General features: G+C 45.6%; 1 protein-coding gene across 1 annotated transcript in view; it reads left to right on the forward strand.

Moving 5' to 3' along the window:
• The window catches only part of LOC144166692 (N-acetylglucosamine-1-phosphotransferase subunits alpha/beta-like), a gene marked incomplete at its 5' end in the record, with an annotated part of 82,959 nt that overhangs the window by 54,344 nt on the left and 12,884 nt on the right, over window positions 1–15,731 (forward strand). Inside the window, 4 exon segments of the mRNA XM_077696208.1 lie at window positions 1,100–1,281; window positions 3,828–3,980; window positions 8,066–8,237; window positions 15,405–15,589. Of these exon segments, the coding sequence (XP_077552334.1) occupies window positions 1,100–1,281; window positions 3,828–3,980; window positions 8,066–8,237; window positions 15,405–15,589 (692 nt within the window).

Genomic DNA, 15,731 nt, shown 5'->3' on the forward strand with positions numbered 1-15,731 from the left:
AGTGGTGTCAGTGTGATTCTAACACTCTTTCGAATGAACCAAGCTTGTGTTTTGTCTGCATGGCCCCTTGAAATCTGTGTGAAGTTCATAAATACGTGGTCCAAAAGAAGTTGAAGTTGCACAAGCCAGGCAGCATGGGCTGTGGATTATGTGCCTGGAAAGTTAAAAAAAAATGTGCGAAAGGATGGTTGGAAAAGGACTCTGAGAAAGGGCGACACAGTGTGCACCGGAAAATGATGATAGCTAGTGAGTGGATTGGACTCCGGAGAGTGCTGTCCAGGGGACTGGTCAAGTGGTGATGGGCATGGCAGCAAAGTTCGACGGGAAGTTGGAGAGAAAATCAACAGGAGGTCCAACTGGGATTCCGCCTTTACATTCTTTAGAAGGTTCCAAGCATCCCCTGTAATTTTTTATAAGCTTTGATGATATTGGACCTCAAAGCGTGATGTTGTGCCTAACTTTGGGCCACAACATACCTGCATCGTCTTCTCCCCCTACTGCACATGAGCTGTTGTGCGAGTGAGTTGAGCTCGATAATGTGGGATTCTTCAGACAGGGTCATGCTGATTTCACAAATGAGCCACTTACACTTGCATGTAAAAAGAAGAAAAAAGTAAACATGGCGTTTCTGCGTGTCATGTTTATTTGGTTGTCGCACGCACTGCCTATAGTCTGTGTGCAGCCATACTGTTTCATTTCGGGTTTGCTAATTAAATGCAGGGTAAAAACCACCATGCACTTCTAAGAAATTGTGTTTCTGCCAACCCTGGTTGCTGTATGATAGTGCTTCACTGTAACTGAATGTGAAGTATTTTCTTCGAAAGTGGTCAAAGCAAATCATTTTTCTCTTCATACTTACTTTGAAGGCAAAAATTGCAGATTCCTACAAAACTGTGCTAGTTAAGCATGAGCAGTGCTGCACAGTGGGTGCTCTATGTAACCTGTGCATTGGTGGCATTTTACTGGGCATTGGAAGCTCGAAAGGCGCAGCAAAAAATTCAGTTCCTTATTCTTCCCAACCCAGTGCTATGAATGTGCAATGAACAAGCTCCTAAAGTGCTCTGCACTTTATATTCCCCCCTATTTTCTTGCCTGCCAGGACGAGGGTGAGGCGGTGGAGCCCACCAGATGGCGGCAGCGACGGCTTCTGGACACGTTTGCCGACTCTCTGCGCCACGTCAACCGTCTGTTCAACGCCGCCTTTGGCTACGAGACGCGCAAGGTCCCCTCGCACATGGTCCACATGGTCGACGTCCAGATCATGAGTCGGCTGCAACAGAGGTACGGGCCGAGTTGGGTGCATTTTAATGCGATAGCATTACTATGCATCGCTTGTGGGGGTAAAAAATTGTGTTCATGACGCTACTAAATATGGTAGCATTTCATACGAGGTGAAATCTTACCGCAGTCGAACCTCATTATATAACGAGGTAGCATCGGGACAGCAATTTAGATCATTATATCCAATATTCGGTGTAACAGTAGAGCTAAAGATTGGTTTAAACCAATTGGTAATCTGCTCCCTCAAAAATCCTTAATAGAAAAATGCATTATTTTAATCCTCGAACCTACTGTAAACAAGGTAACCCTTATCTTTCTGCTAGTGTCATTTCAAGCTCAATGAACCAGGACATGAAACAGGAAATTTTAACAGAAAAGAGTTCATTTGACAAAACAGGCCTGCGTTCTTATTTTTTTGAGCAAGGATGTGATCTTTGACTGGTGGCTTTTCACAACACTGAGCAGGAGGAAATTTTCCAGAGGGTCCACGAACAAATGGGGCCTTTTCTACTTCTGCAGTTTCGGACGACGGCTTTTTTTTTTTTGCAGGTAGCTTCTAACTCCTGTGGTCAAACATTCCTTCGTTATATCTAATAGTGCGCGAAGCTCTCACAGTTTCACTTTCGTTATAAAATAAAAAGGTGTCATTGAAATGAAGTGTGACCAACCAAAGTTCGCATTTAGCTTGCTATAGCTGATAATTCGCTATATGAATGTTCGTTATAACGAGGCTTAACTGTATTCACATGTCTTCCTACAGGGGTAATTTGATGGTTTTCATCGCATCTAGATTCTAGACCATGGAGAAAAAGTACTCCTCTTCACCCTCATATTGTTAAAAAAAAAACGATAAAAATTGGTGCAGCTTTCACTAGTGGAGCAAGGCTGTAGAAACAGAAGAGCAGGTGCCCCCTCTCCCTTAGTCGGAGACCTGGCTGTTACATCATCATCATCATCATTATCATCATCGGCGGCGGCGGCCCGGTTGTCATTTCACCTAATTACGTGGCCAGCCCAAGTCCATTTCTTTATATGAACTACGATATCTCCGACTCTAGTTTGTTCTCTGATCCGGGAAGCTCGTTTCCTGTCTGTAACTGTTCCTCCGATCACATTCGTTCCATGGGTTATTGAGCTGACCTAAATTTGCTTTTAAGTTGTTTAGTACGGCGCCAAGTTTTCGCTCCATATGTCATCACGTCGCATTTATTTCCGAACTTGCCGCTGAACGTTCTCCATGGCTGGCAGGCCCGTATTGTTTCGTTTGCAGACTTTCACATCTCTCCCAGAGTGGACCGTGTTAGGGCCAAAGCCACCGCCCGCGCTACAAACCCAAAGGAAATGCTGTGTGCTCGGAATGCGATGATCGCTCAATCAGATAGGCACGCCGATTTCATAATGCTTTCATTTCAACCACGGGAAGTGTTTTTTTTTTCCTTTCCAAGTGGCTGCACATGTTATTGTTCCCCGTCACTGCAAACCCATACCCCTCAGGCCTTTGGGGCGGCCCAGTGATTAGGTTGCTGGTTTCATGGTGCGAAGGTCCCGGATTCTATTCCCGGGACTTCCCTAACACATTTTGTTTTTGAGGGTTTGGGGTATTTTGGCGCGATGGACAGATTTGTGTCGACCTCAACAACTCTGCTGTTAAAACAGTACAGAAAAAAACCTCGTTACAAGAGACACTGAGGGACCCAAGAAACATGTCTCTTGTAAACGCGTAAATGTGGGCTAGTTGGTTCGAACTGTGAAACATGATTAAGTAGCGCGGTAAGGACGGGACAAAAGTAGAGACCACGCAGATCTAGCGCTAGTCCTGTGTGGTCTCTACTTTTGTCCCATCCTTACCGCACTACTTAACCATGTTTCACATGTCTCTTGTAACCAAGGTCTCTTGTAACCAAAAATTCTAAGAACAGTGCGGATTCGAACATTAACACTTTGTTATAATTCAATTTCAAAGCATATTCAGACAGGGTGATAGAAAAATTCTCACTATCGCTTGAGAAAGTCATTCATAGTACTCGTTCTCAACTTTTGGAGGTTAACTGCCCGCACTTTCTGCCCTACAATACCCTCGTCATCATTCTCCTCCTCTGGTTCATCCTCGAGGGCACCATTTACTTGCGCGAGGATCATATGATCTGTAGGCTCCTCAACCACACAAGGTCCACATCTGCAGACACAAAATCCTCAAAAGTTTCGGAACCTCTGCGGTCTCTTGCATGCACATCCAAGCTTCGTCTTCAGGGCAGTTTTCCCACACGGTCCTTCATATAAGGCTCCCCTTTCATCGTGTCTCTTCTAAGTAGTGAGGAATTTACTCTAGGGACCTAAAAAACTTGCCCTTAGTAACAAAGCGTCTCTTGTAGCCAAGGTCTCTTGTATGCAATGTTGCTAACTGGTGAACATAGGAAAACTAACCAAACCATTTTCAAATGTCTCTTATAATCAAGTGTCTCTTGCAACAGTGTCTCTTGTAACGAGGTTCTACTGCATTGCCTACCGAGCTGTTAGTCGTGACATCTGGTAACCTGTGTGTGCAGGTTTCCCGAGGAGTTTGACCGCACCTCCTCGCACAAGATCCGCAGCTCACACGACATGCAGTTCGCCTTCGCCTACTTCTACTTCCTCATGAGCGAGAAGCACGAGATTCAGCCGGAGGAATACTTCGACGCCTTTGACGTGGACAACACTGGGTAAGTGCCCTTTTTTTTTCATCACAGAACGCTGCAATGTATGCCTTGGTTTTAGTGAAAAATGTATCCCTATGCGCGTCAATAAGTTCATGCACGGATGACTTCATCTGGCTTGATTACTTTCCAGCTAAGGTATAGTGACTAGGGTCAAAAAGTATTCAAGAGTATTGCGTTCTTACTACAGCCAAATGAAAAATTTGAAGGCTACTGGAAACTAGTTTAATGCATTGGAAAATTTGGTGTGGAGGATACTAGGCCCATAGAAAAAAAAAAAAAAAACGGAATGACTGTTCACACTCCTCAATGTGAGGAATACTAATTTGAAATATCTGAGTTTGAAATTGGAATTAATGCTGAGTTTTTTTTTCTTGCGAAGCTCACGAGCAGAAATACTTGTCCCCATTTCTATTATGTAGACACTTATTGCATGCCAAACACTGATCAGTTAAAGAACTGTCATAATATATCTTTTTTAAAATGTATCAAGTCTCGCTTAAAAGCTCGTGAAAGACATTGGAAATCTGTCCTTTTTTGTGACATCGCACAATGCCTCCGCACCTCTTCCTGTGTCATCTCCCCCTTCTCCTCTGTTTTCTTGTAGACTACAGTGGAATCTCGGTGATACGAATTTCATAAAGTGCCAAAATATTCATATCACCTGAAAATTCGTATCACCAGAAAACGAGAAATATTAAGTTCTCTGCTTGTGGAATTGCACCGCGCACGCGACAGGCGGTGGCAGCATGACGTCAGTTCCTGCTGTGAAGGGGTGCAGGTAGCTCCAGCAACCACATCTAACCTTTCATTAGAACGCAGCTCAAGGCGTAAACTAAATTGCTTATGCGAGAAAGGAGCTGATAATGTGGGCGAAAATTGCACTGTGAAATGCCATCTACGCCAAATACCCCCGCAGAGGTGGCCCAGCCAGCTGCTGCGAGCGTTTTGAAATTGCCGCCATTAGATATGCGTCTCCCCATTGGTGCAAGTTGTGACGCTCCTCCCACTGCCATGCAGAAGCTGCTGCTGGAATGGTGCACTGTAGCCAAGGTATCGGGCTGTCAAAAGAATGCGTGCCTATCGCCAGCGGGCATGAATTTCGTGCAAGAATGAGCCATGTAGTTTGACATGTAAGCAGTGCAAGCAACTCACAGCAAGGCAACGACAGGACAGGGAAGCGAGGAATGTGGAAAAGGCGAAATGGCGAGAGTATTCAGTATCAGAAACAAGAGGGAACACTTGATTCCCCCCCCCAACCACTGCCGTGGTTTATTCAAAATGTATCATACAAAAAGAAGCTAGAGGAAGATAAAAATCTGCAGAAATTCAGGGAATTCTTGTGCCATTTGTCTTGAGTGTGAGTTCTTTACAGCCAAATTTTTTGGTTTTTCTGAATCCTAACCGACCAATTGTCTCCATTTACACTATTAGAATGATTACAGGTGTTGCACCAAATCTGCATCATTGTGGAAATGCAGTGCGTTACATGGTTCGCTATTTTCCGTAACTTTCTAATATTTTTCTTATTTCTTTTAGTTTTTCAAAATTTTCTTCCACCAATTATACCTCCATTTACGCTATTACAAATGGGACTTCCACAATATCTGCATTATTGTTGAAATGCAGGGTGTTACACAGTCCTGGCTGTGGGGGTACTTGGCAAAGAATAATATGCATTAATAGCAGGAGTTAAAAGGGGGGAAAGGACAGCAAGAAAGAACAGGCAAGCTTGTGTGCCGAGAGGGTGAAACGTTTGATTTGTTCAGAGCAGCACATCTCCTGCTTCTATTGTTAACCCTTTAAGGGCCCATGAAACAAAACAATTATGTTCTAAAATGGCCAATTTTTTAAATGATGCGATATGCTTCGAAAACGTGTTCAAAACAGAAAAAAACATTATCGAAAATATTTTACGGCATATAATAAAGTTTTATTGGTCATTCTTCACTCCATATAACACGCTATTACCGGGGGCATATCAGGTGTATTCACAAATAAATTCCTGCAAATCTAGAGCGTAAAAGTTGGGTTTCAATTATCGTGCAGATAATGCACTATTCCTCAATAGTTCGCCTGATGCTAGGTGATGCTACCATTCGTGTGGTAGTGTTCAGAGCGTGGCACTGCGCAGACATCCTCCTCGGGGTCTATCCGGTACCATTCACAGGAGCGGGTCATCCTATCATCGCGGCTGTCTTCCCCTTCCGAGTCGCTGTCCATAAAAACGTCATCACTATCTTTTTTACTTGAACAATCAAACACACCGCCGACATCCTCATCACTTTCGCTTTCATCATCTGAAGAAGACAGATTTCTCGCATCAGAACGCCGCACGGATGAGGCCATGTTTGTAAAACGTGCGGGAAACTAGCCACCTATTCCGCCATCTATTGCAAAAACTCTCATTGAATACATGTGTCAATGGCAGAACCCGTGCTGCCATCTATGTTGTCAATAGAAAAGCATCGTTTTACGAGCTGGGCTCGTCAAAAGCCTCTTGTAGCATTGCAAAAGACCCATGACGACCACAGCTCGTCATAAGCAAAATACTGGCAACTGCTTATGATGAGCTGAGGTCGTCATAAGCCCTTAAGGGGTTGACACCCCACGAGGAGAAATACCGTCAGTGGAGGACTAATGCATTTGTGCCCGCACGCAACCAAGGCTGCGCGGTCGCACCAAAACTCCCGCTTCCCGTCCACGCCACGGACGGCTACTCACGACTCGAGTGTTCGTATCACCCGCACCGGAGTGGTAAATGCGTACGGATCATCCGAATTTTTGTACGTTATATCCAATGCATTTTGGTTGGGGAATTTTGAAAATTCGTATCACAAATAAATTTGTATCAACCGAATTCATATCCCCGAGATTCCACTGTATAGTATGACGCCATATAGGCAGCCTCGTGCAAAAGGTTGATTGTGATGCTTGCGCAGTGTTGTGTGATTTGGCGCGAAGCATATCACAGTGGTCATTTGCCAGAGCTTGTAACATCCCTTGGATTTTCATCAGGCCTGCCATGGTGGCTCAGTGGGTGAGGCTGCTGAGCCCAAGGACGCAAGATTGATCCCAGCCGCAGTGGCCGCTTCTCTGGAGTAGGGAAAAAATGAAAACGCTTGTGTGCCGAGATTTTGGCCCACGTAAAAAATCCCTAGGTGGCGGAAATTAATCCGGAGCGCTCGTCTACAGTGTGCCTCATAGCCCGAGTGTAGCCTGGTGATATTGAAGTCTCCAAAATTTTGTATTTCAATCAGGGAATCGCTCCCTGACAAGGCAAGATCTGGGCAAGAGACTCCGAATTGAATTGTAAGCATTGTCTAATGACCGTACCTGGCCAAAGTCCATAATGCATGGCCCATGTTGTGAGTGGGTCTGGCTTATTGGCATGCATTTTTAATTTGCTGACTTCAGCTGTGACAGCACCCTGGCAAGTCCACAGGGCTAAATTTAGTCGACTGCTAGTATTTTTAACTTCTACAAATCCTGGGTGAGTAAATAAAAAGTCAGCATTGACCGTGAAATGAGTCAACAAGAGGTCTGCTTTAGCATGAGAACACATTGCAAGTCATTGTGACTTCATTAGGGTTCAGTATTTCTTGAGGTATATGTAGGCCTGAGTATTAGCGCTTTTTGTACTTTTTCATCAAGGCATTTATTTCAACACCTATTTTTCAAATTTTTGGCACAAAAATTGAACTCACATTTTAAATTAACTTGCCATTAACAGTGCGGAACTTGCCAACGTTGTTGCCACTGCCTATTAGAAGTTATGTATTGATGTTATACCTCAAATATGCCTAATCTTTTCTTTTAGCTGTACAACAAAGTTTAGTATGAAGTATACCAGATTCGGTTGTTTGGAAATGTTTTGCCCATATGTATAAACTTCTCGTTTCAGAATTCTTTTAACTTTTGGCTGTGTGGCTGATTGGAGGGCATACAGACAGACCAAAATGTTCACGTTTTTAAGTAGCCTTGCAGCAGACATTAAAATGCACATCTCTGTTCTAGTGCTGCAATTTTTAAAACTCCTTTGCGTACTAGGTCGCCATGAGTCGTCCCCTGTCGGTTCTTGTTACCTGCAGGACCTGGTCTGACCGGGAGATTCGCACGCTGGTGACCCACCTGTTCGACCTGCCCGTGGACCTGGCCAACACACGACAGGTGGAGCAACTGCTGGCAGAGTGCGCCCACAACTTCACACCTGCGTTCGTGCCTCCGACGCCCGCCTATGAACGCTATGCCGACTCGAAGCTGGTGAGAGGGGTGGCGGGGTGCCGAGTGCTCAAAGAGTTTCGTACTAATACAGGCTGTGCGAGGTATTTGAGAACACTATTCCCTATTGCCGTAGACACCAGCAGGCTCATCATACATGTCTAGGCATGCGGCTTCCTATTCGTCGACCGCTTATCTTTCATGCTGTGCAGTTTGTTCAGAGATGCAGGCATACAAGTTGATGCAGGAAATGAAACACCATGCAGTCCTCGTCGCCCCGGTCGCGCACCACAGCGACTTGAAAATTGCCGCCTTTCTGAATGTGTCGAGGTCTTTCATTTATAAGGTGCAGATAGAGCTGATGTGTTGTAACGGTGACGTGGCATCTGTGGCAAAAAGGAAAAAGTACAGTCAGCAATCAGATGTCATCAGAACCCCGGGTTTTCTCCGGTGGCTGCTAGTCATCGTGAGTGATGACCCAGGGAAGTCGATGCAGGCCATTGCGAAGGAACTTCATGTCGAAGGAACTTCATGTCAGGCTCACTGTGCACGAGGACTTGAGGTACCATTCCTATGTCGAGGAGGGGGCAATTCATGTCCGATACAACTCGGGAGAATCGTCTGCTACGGCACAGGCACTTGCTAAAGAAGCTGAAAAGACCTGAGGAGCCTGAAATGCTGTGTTTTTTTTTTTAGGTGAAAAGAACTTTGACCAAGATCATCAAGTTAATCACTGTAATGAGAGGTGGTTTTGCGCAAGTGCTGATGAGGTGCCTACCGTGGTGTACACGAAATTTCCGTCGTCCGTAATGGTGTTATCCGTCGTCACTGTCAGCAACGAGGGGGACGTCATGCTGCCACACTTTTTAAGTGCAGAGCACTTAAGGGGCTCGCCTTGTCGTCGTAGCTCGATGTAACACTTGATCACAAGTGACTGCCGGAATCAGGCGGTGCAGCGAAACAACGGACTCAAGTAGAGCCCGGCGTACCATCGTAGGGTGTCCCAGAGGCCTCTAAAACCAAGTGGTTTAAATAATTATAACCAAGGAGGTTGTATGAAACTTCTGGAGTGGAGGCCGCCCATAGCAAGCAACGCGAGGAGGTCGGCGGCCATATTGCCGTGGGCAGAAAAGGCCAGCAGGGACGCTGATGTGCGGTCGTGTTTTTTTGGCTTTACAAGGGAGAAAATGACGGGTAAGCTTGTTTATCGATTACGATATATGAGGCCAGCCTGAATTTTGCCTTACGCCAAAGGTATTGAGTCTATTGACGTAAGATATGGTTCAAGCAGCGAGTTCGCGTGTGTATATCTTACGGTGGTGAACAGAGCTGTCGCCGCAGGAAAACGCGTAGCGCTTGGCTAAAGACACCACCCCTGCTTTTATTTCAATAAATGTTTATTCTGTATATCTAAGGCTATAGGCCGCCCCCCCTTAACATTGAAATTAACTCATGTTGCACGCCATAGCAAGAGATGCCTTGTTATAAGGTTACTAAGTGCGGGACACGTGACAGCGCGATTATTTGACGCTTGTTTCTTTTAGCGGCATTGCTGGGATTAATGAATGCTTATTCATTAATGATTGATGAATAATAACGCAGCACTCACACCCGAGCAAGCTCTGTAGGTACAGTTTAGCGGTTCGAATGGTTTTTAGGCAGTACTGCAAGGAATCATATGCATCTTCATATGTACTGCCCATGCACGTTTTCTGGTTCAAACAACATGCCCAGTTTTGCCCTTGACCAAGAAGACCAAATTAAGCATGAGCTTTTTATTTATTTATTTATTTGTTTGTTTTTTTGTTTGTTTGTTTGTTTATTTATTTATTTATTTATTTATTTATTTATTTAAAGCACCGACGCAACGCAGGCGATGAGGCGTGCCGTAGCGGAGGGCTCCAGATTAATTTTGACCACCTGGGGATCTTAACGTGCGCCGAAATCTCGAACACACAGGCGTTTTCGCTTTTTGCCTCCACCAGAAAAGCGGCCGCCACGGCCGGGAATCGAACTCGCGTTCTAGGAATGAGCAGCACAATGCCTTAGCCACTGAGCCACCGCGGCGGGTTTATTTCCAGCATTTCAATCGTATTTTGCAAAATGGATTAGGCACACACTGAAGCTAATTAAAGCAGGTTTTTTTTCCGCGTGCACTTTACAGAAAGCATGGTCATCATACGTACATGTCTCACATTGACTTTCTTTATTTTTCAATTCCAGAAGGTTACTTAATTGGATGCACGACTACATTAACCGTGCACGTTCGCACGATATTAGCGTGCTATTTATAACAAAACTATGCGCAGGAGGTTACTCAATCACATTCACAACCTCGTTGACCGCGCACGTTCGCACGATAGTAGCGTGCTATCGATAAGAAAATCACGCGGACGAAGAACGCGGGAGAGCATTGCGGTGCATCAGAGACTTCTACGAAACAGCGCTAAGGAGAAACATCAGAGTATTCACGTGGGGCCGGATGCAAAGAGTGCTTTGATTATTGACGGTAACTGTCTGAGCAATACTCTGCATTTAAATTAGTGCGGAAAAATAATTTGCGCCCCACATATTTACAAACATGTGATTTCGCGCAGTCAAGTGACTACAGAACAACCACAACTACGAGCGAAAACATCCGCATGTCTGCGTAAACAAGCGCGTACGGTATGCTCAGTAAGTGGACGTTAGGTGCTACGGCGAATTTTCCCGTTACATCACGCACAAACGGCGGGCAAGTACGCACTTATAACTTTATAATACTAGTAATGCCCTCGAGACCCAATACAAACAGAGACCCTCAGTACTTACAGATGAAAAGTGATCCCCGACATTTTCGTTGCGCTATTAGCGCAGCCGAACGCGACGCAGCAGACCGTTTCTGCTTCTTTGGAGCTTCCATGGCGAAGGATGATCGAACAAACACGAGTTCTGCTCTTGGGCAAGACAGAACTCAAAAGAACGACACACGGGCCAAAAAAATTGTCATTGTGTCTTCTGTTTATTTTAGTTGTTTGCGCCCAAGAATGTAAATAATTAGCAGATGTGTGCGCCCACCGGCCCACGCACAAGAGCCGTGCGTAGCGTTTAACCCTTTGAGGGTCGAATTTTTTTGAAAAAAACTTTCCCTGGTGGTCAAATTAGTTTATCGCGGATTAGGAATGTACAAAATGTCTAAAGTCAGGATTAAATGGTAAAAAATTATCAGGAACAGTATTTTGGGGTCAGCATCACTTAGAACTGAAAAATGTTCAATAGTATTTCAGAGTGTGGTATTCCTTGAAACACGGGTCTACGCACAGTGCCTTATCGCAGACTGCACGCATAAAGCGCATGTCCGAAAATGAGCTGTCTTCTTCCGAAGAAAGACTGTCTTCCGATTCAGACTCGGTGAAAGGAGCAAACTCAGAGTCAGAAGAGTTATCCCGGTCGGTGTCATCAGAGCGGGCAGTTCGTTGGGCCATATCGCCGCTTTGCGGTGCATCTGAAGAACTTGAAGGCAACCCAGTAAACGAGCAGAGCGAGAATAACTCATGCGCGCCGGTGATAAACAAGCTAATAGCAGCGCCAATATAGATAGAAATCAACTTCCGCCGCCCCCGCAACGGAGTCTCCGATTAGGCTACTTCAGTTCCAAGCAAGGAGGGCAAGAATACCTAGTGAGCGTGGGTAATAAACAAGATAAGAGCAGCGCCAATATAGATCGAAATCAACTTCCGTTGCCCCTGATAGCGAGCGCCGATCAAGTTTCGCGCGCCTCCGATGCGATCACGTGGCGAAACTGAAACCACGAAACGCGTTGACACGTACAGACGCCGTAACGCGCCGAAGCCAGAGAGTTCTGTTTTTCACTGCAAGAAGGTAGCACAATCAAATTTCAAACACCTCTTGTAAGTCCCAGGAGGTGGCAGCACCTCCCAGGGAGCATGCATCAATAATATGGCGCGAAATTTCAAACGGATACTCGAAATCGTACCCGTATGGCAAAGACCTTGCGGGACGGAAAACCGCCGCAGTACACGTACGGCAAAAACCCTCAAAGGGTTAACTAGAAACACGAAAAAGGGAGCATAACCGAAACCACATGCGTCGAAATGAAAGCGCGCAAGAAAAGCTCGGTGCGCTTGAAGCTAGCCGCATGAGAGAATGAACTTGCAAAACAAAACAAAACAAAACAGAAAAAGAACGGAATTAAAAATATCACGTAACCCACCACAAAAACAAGTACATGATGCAGCGGGTGTAATGGGTCTGCTACGACAGAACGAGTTTTCTGCCCATGGCAAGATGGCGGCCATCAGCGTCAGTTTTCGAGCGCCGTCTCCATTTAGAAGTTTTATACAACCTCCTTGATTATAACCGTTCGAAACTCCTGAACCACTGGCGCTTTTCATACATCTCCCCGTTGTTTAGCACAAAGAAAACTGCAGGTACGTGTAGGCAATCGATGTGTAATTAACCAGCAGCACCCGCGTTCATTTAGTTAGGAATGCTCGTTGGGTTGGTTTTTACAATAGTAAGCAAAAAAAAATGGCAGTGCAACGCAGGCACGTTTGGGAGGAAAAGCAAGCACAAAAAGAACAGAACTGCCGCTGGCGCAGTTTGAGGCAGGGTGCGCGCGAGCACTGCGAATGCGGGAAATTTGAATTGCATTGGGTGGTAGCAGTGAAGGGATAATGGTGCTACAGCCCATTATGGCGAACCATTGCTCTGCACTTCCAACAGCTTTCACGTTGAGGGGAACGGCTTTAATTTTTCTTTTTGCAAAAGGACACCACATTAATGCTGGCGCGTACATGGATGTGCTTGCCACCGTTGCTAATCCATGGATAGAGAGTGTTCCGAAAAGAAAACCAGATGTCTTTCAGCAAGATTCGGCTCTTGCTGACACCGCGTGTGTCACCCAGGACTGGATGGCTGACAACTTCTACGACCACGTCACTCCCAACTTGTGGTCTCCTAGTTCGCCAGATTTAAATTCGCATAACTGCTATGTCTGGGGCTCCGTTGAGAGGGAGGCCGACGAACAGCCGCATAATACAGAAAACTCTCTGAAAGCTGTTATTGCTCACTCAGTGGCCAATATCGCTAAGGATAACTTTATTCTTGCATGCAGCCATTTCCGAAGCTGAATCGAATTGCCTGTTGCTGCCGATGGCGAAGGCATTGAGTAGTTGTTTAAATAAACCATAAGAGAAGTCTTAAGAGAATAAGAGAAACCATAAGAGAATAAACCGTAATTGGTCCTTTGCAAAGTTTGGGGAAAATATGTCTGATTTTGCTGGAGATATTCTGTTCTCAAATACCTCGCGCACCCGGTATATACTAAAGAAATGTGGTACTAGTCTCTAGGCGAGACACACTTCAGCATGTGCGCTGTCATGTACCGTGTCAGAAGATACCTTTCGTCCTTGGCATGGCTCATAAAGAGGCTTTTCATAAAAAGTTGTCTGTGGCTGCAAAAAAAAAAAAAAAGGAAAAAAGAAAGACTCAATACTATTCTAAAGGATTATCGAAGGTTTTTTTATCAGCAGAAAATTTGCCTAAAGATTTATTTGTCAGTGATTATCTAGAAGTTTCATGCCAGACAGACAAGAAAAAAGATGGTGCCCTTTTTCATTGATTTTGGCCCCTTTTCATTGATTTTGGCCCCTTTTCATGGCTTTGAGAGCCATGTGGCTAGCCAAGCTAGGTAAGAGAGGAATGTTGCTAGCTGCTATGGCGGCAGCGCCCACAACAGCATGAGGTTGCAGCAACAGATTTCCCTGTAGTAATATTAGTATGAAACTCAATGCCGAGCGCCGATGCAGCGTCTCATGATAAATGGAAGGGGAAGAAACGCAAGTGGGAAGGCAGGGGTGGGTGATCAAAAGAGCTTTCTTTATCTCTGGAACTAGTTGGCTGCATATAAGACAGCAGTTGTTAGCTGTTTTTGATAGCTAAAAAAATAGAACTTGTGATGCATACGAGCACACAGGGGTGTGACTTCTGTCATGTTTAAAAGCGTGCACCACACGCTCGGAGCAGTGCACTGCATCTCTCACATGTGCCTCCAAATAAAAGAGCTTAAGTTTACCTGTACTGTGAGGTTCAGTTGTAACCGATAATGAGGAGGAAAATCAGCATTGTAGTAAGTCGTTTGTTCTACCTTATAACATGCAGTGAAGTTGGTTGTACCTGCTGTGTGTTTTTTTCAATGTGTTGTTGCAACGAGTATTGTCTAAATGGGTTGGAATGTACTCATACTGGAAATCAGAGAAAATGTACATAATACTTACAGGGTAGGCATTTGGACCAATTGGTAATTTGCCTTGGTGAACTGTGAGCATTGTGAATATTTTAACTTTTTTAAGGCGCAGCAATGCTGCTTATTAAAAAGGCACAAGCAAAAGGCCAGTGAAAGAAATTGAACTTCTTGCCAGGATTCTCTCCGAAGTATTGTTCATGTGTCAGAAGTTGTAGGGGGTGATGCCACTTAGTTGTTATTCCTGGAGATGGAAATAGTACAAGGTGAACAGTAAAAACAGCATACTATGCCTCTAGTGGTATTTGGAGCAGTGGCGGTCGCATATTTAATGCAAAGTCTGTTTAATGCAAAATTGTGTAGACTTGGAGCAAATTTGTCGACTTTGCAAAAAACCTGTGGCCAGCTTTGAGCGAGTTACTGGCTTGTGCAGATCCGTGGACAGCAGTTTTCTTGCTGGACATAGTTGTTACTTAAATACCAATCAGTTCACCAGGGGCCGAATTCTCTAAAACGACGAGGCGTCGCTTTGAAACGACGGGGTAGCTGCCATGCAAATGCACGTGTTCTGGGGTTGGGGCCGTCGCTTTGGGGCGGCCGGCTGGGGCAATCACCGCAGAAAAGCGCCGTGGCAAGGGCTCGAAGTGACACCCACTGCCCCCCCGTCGCTTCACTTGTCGCTTCGCGCCCTTGCCACGGCGCTTTTCTGCGGTGATTGCCCCAGCCGGCCGCCCCAAAGCGACGGCCCCAACCCCAGAACACGTGCATTTGCATGGCGCTGCCACGTCGTTTCAAAGCGACGCCTCGTCGTTTTAGAGAATTCGGCCCCAGTTGATTGAAACATGCAGCTTATCTTGCACACATTAAAGCAGCATGTCAGCTATGAAGCTTTTTTCGCAACCGCTCACTGGATTGCAAGTCACCGTCATTTCTCTTTTTTCCCTGTCCCATCCCATCCACCAAAGCCGACCATCACCAAGACGGCGGTGTCCCAGTGCGAGCCCCTGCTGGCACTGCTTCGCAAGGTGTCACACAGCCGGCCGGCCAACCGCTTTGAGACGGTCAAAGACGAGGACTACGTGTTCCGCATGCTGAACAACAATGCCTCACGTGTCCTCATGCAACTCGACGAGCTGCGTCGTGAGCCCAAGTGAGCAGATGATGGTGGGGCAGCTTGCCTCCTGGGCCACATGACTGGTTTATCACTCCAGTATCATTCCCATATCACTTCCCATTTGAGTCCCATATCACTCCCATATCACTCTCACATCGCTCCCTGAGTACCATATCAC

The sequence above is a fragment of the Haemaphysalis longicornis genome, unplaced genomic scaffold (genome assembly GCF_048455015.1).
Source record: "Haemaphysalis longicornis isolate Haplotype H1 unplaced genomic scaffold, Haemaphysalis longicornis Haplotype H1 scaffold_182, whole genome shotgun sequence".
NCBI classification, from domain to species: Eukaryota; Metazoa; Arthropoda; class Arachnida; order Ixodida; family Ixodidae; genus Haemaphysalis; species Haemaphysalis longicornis.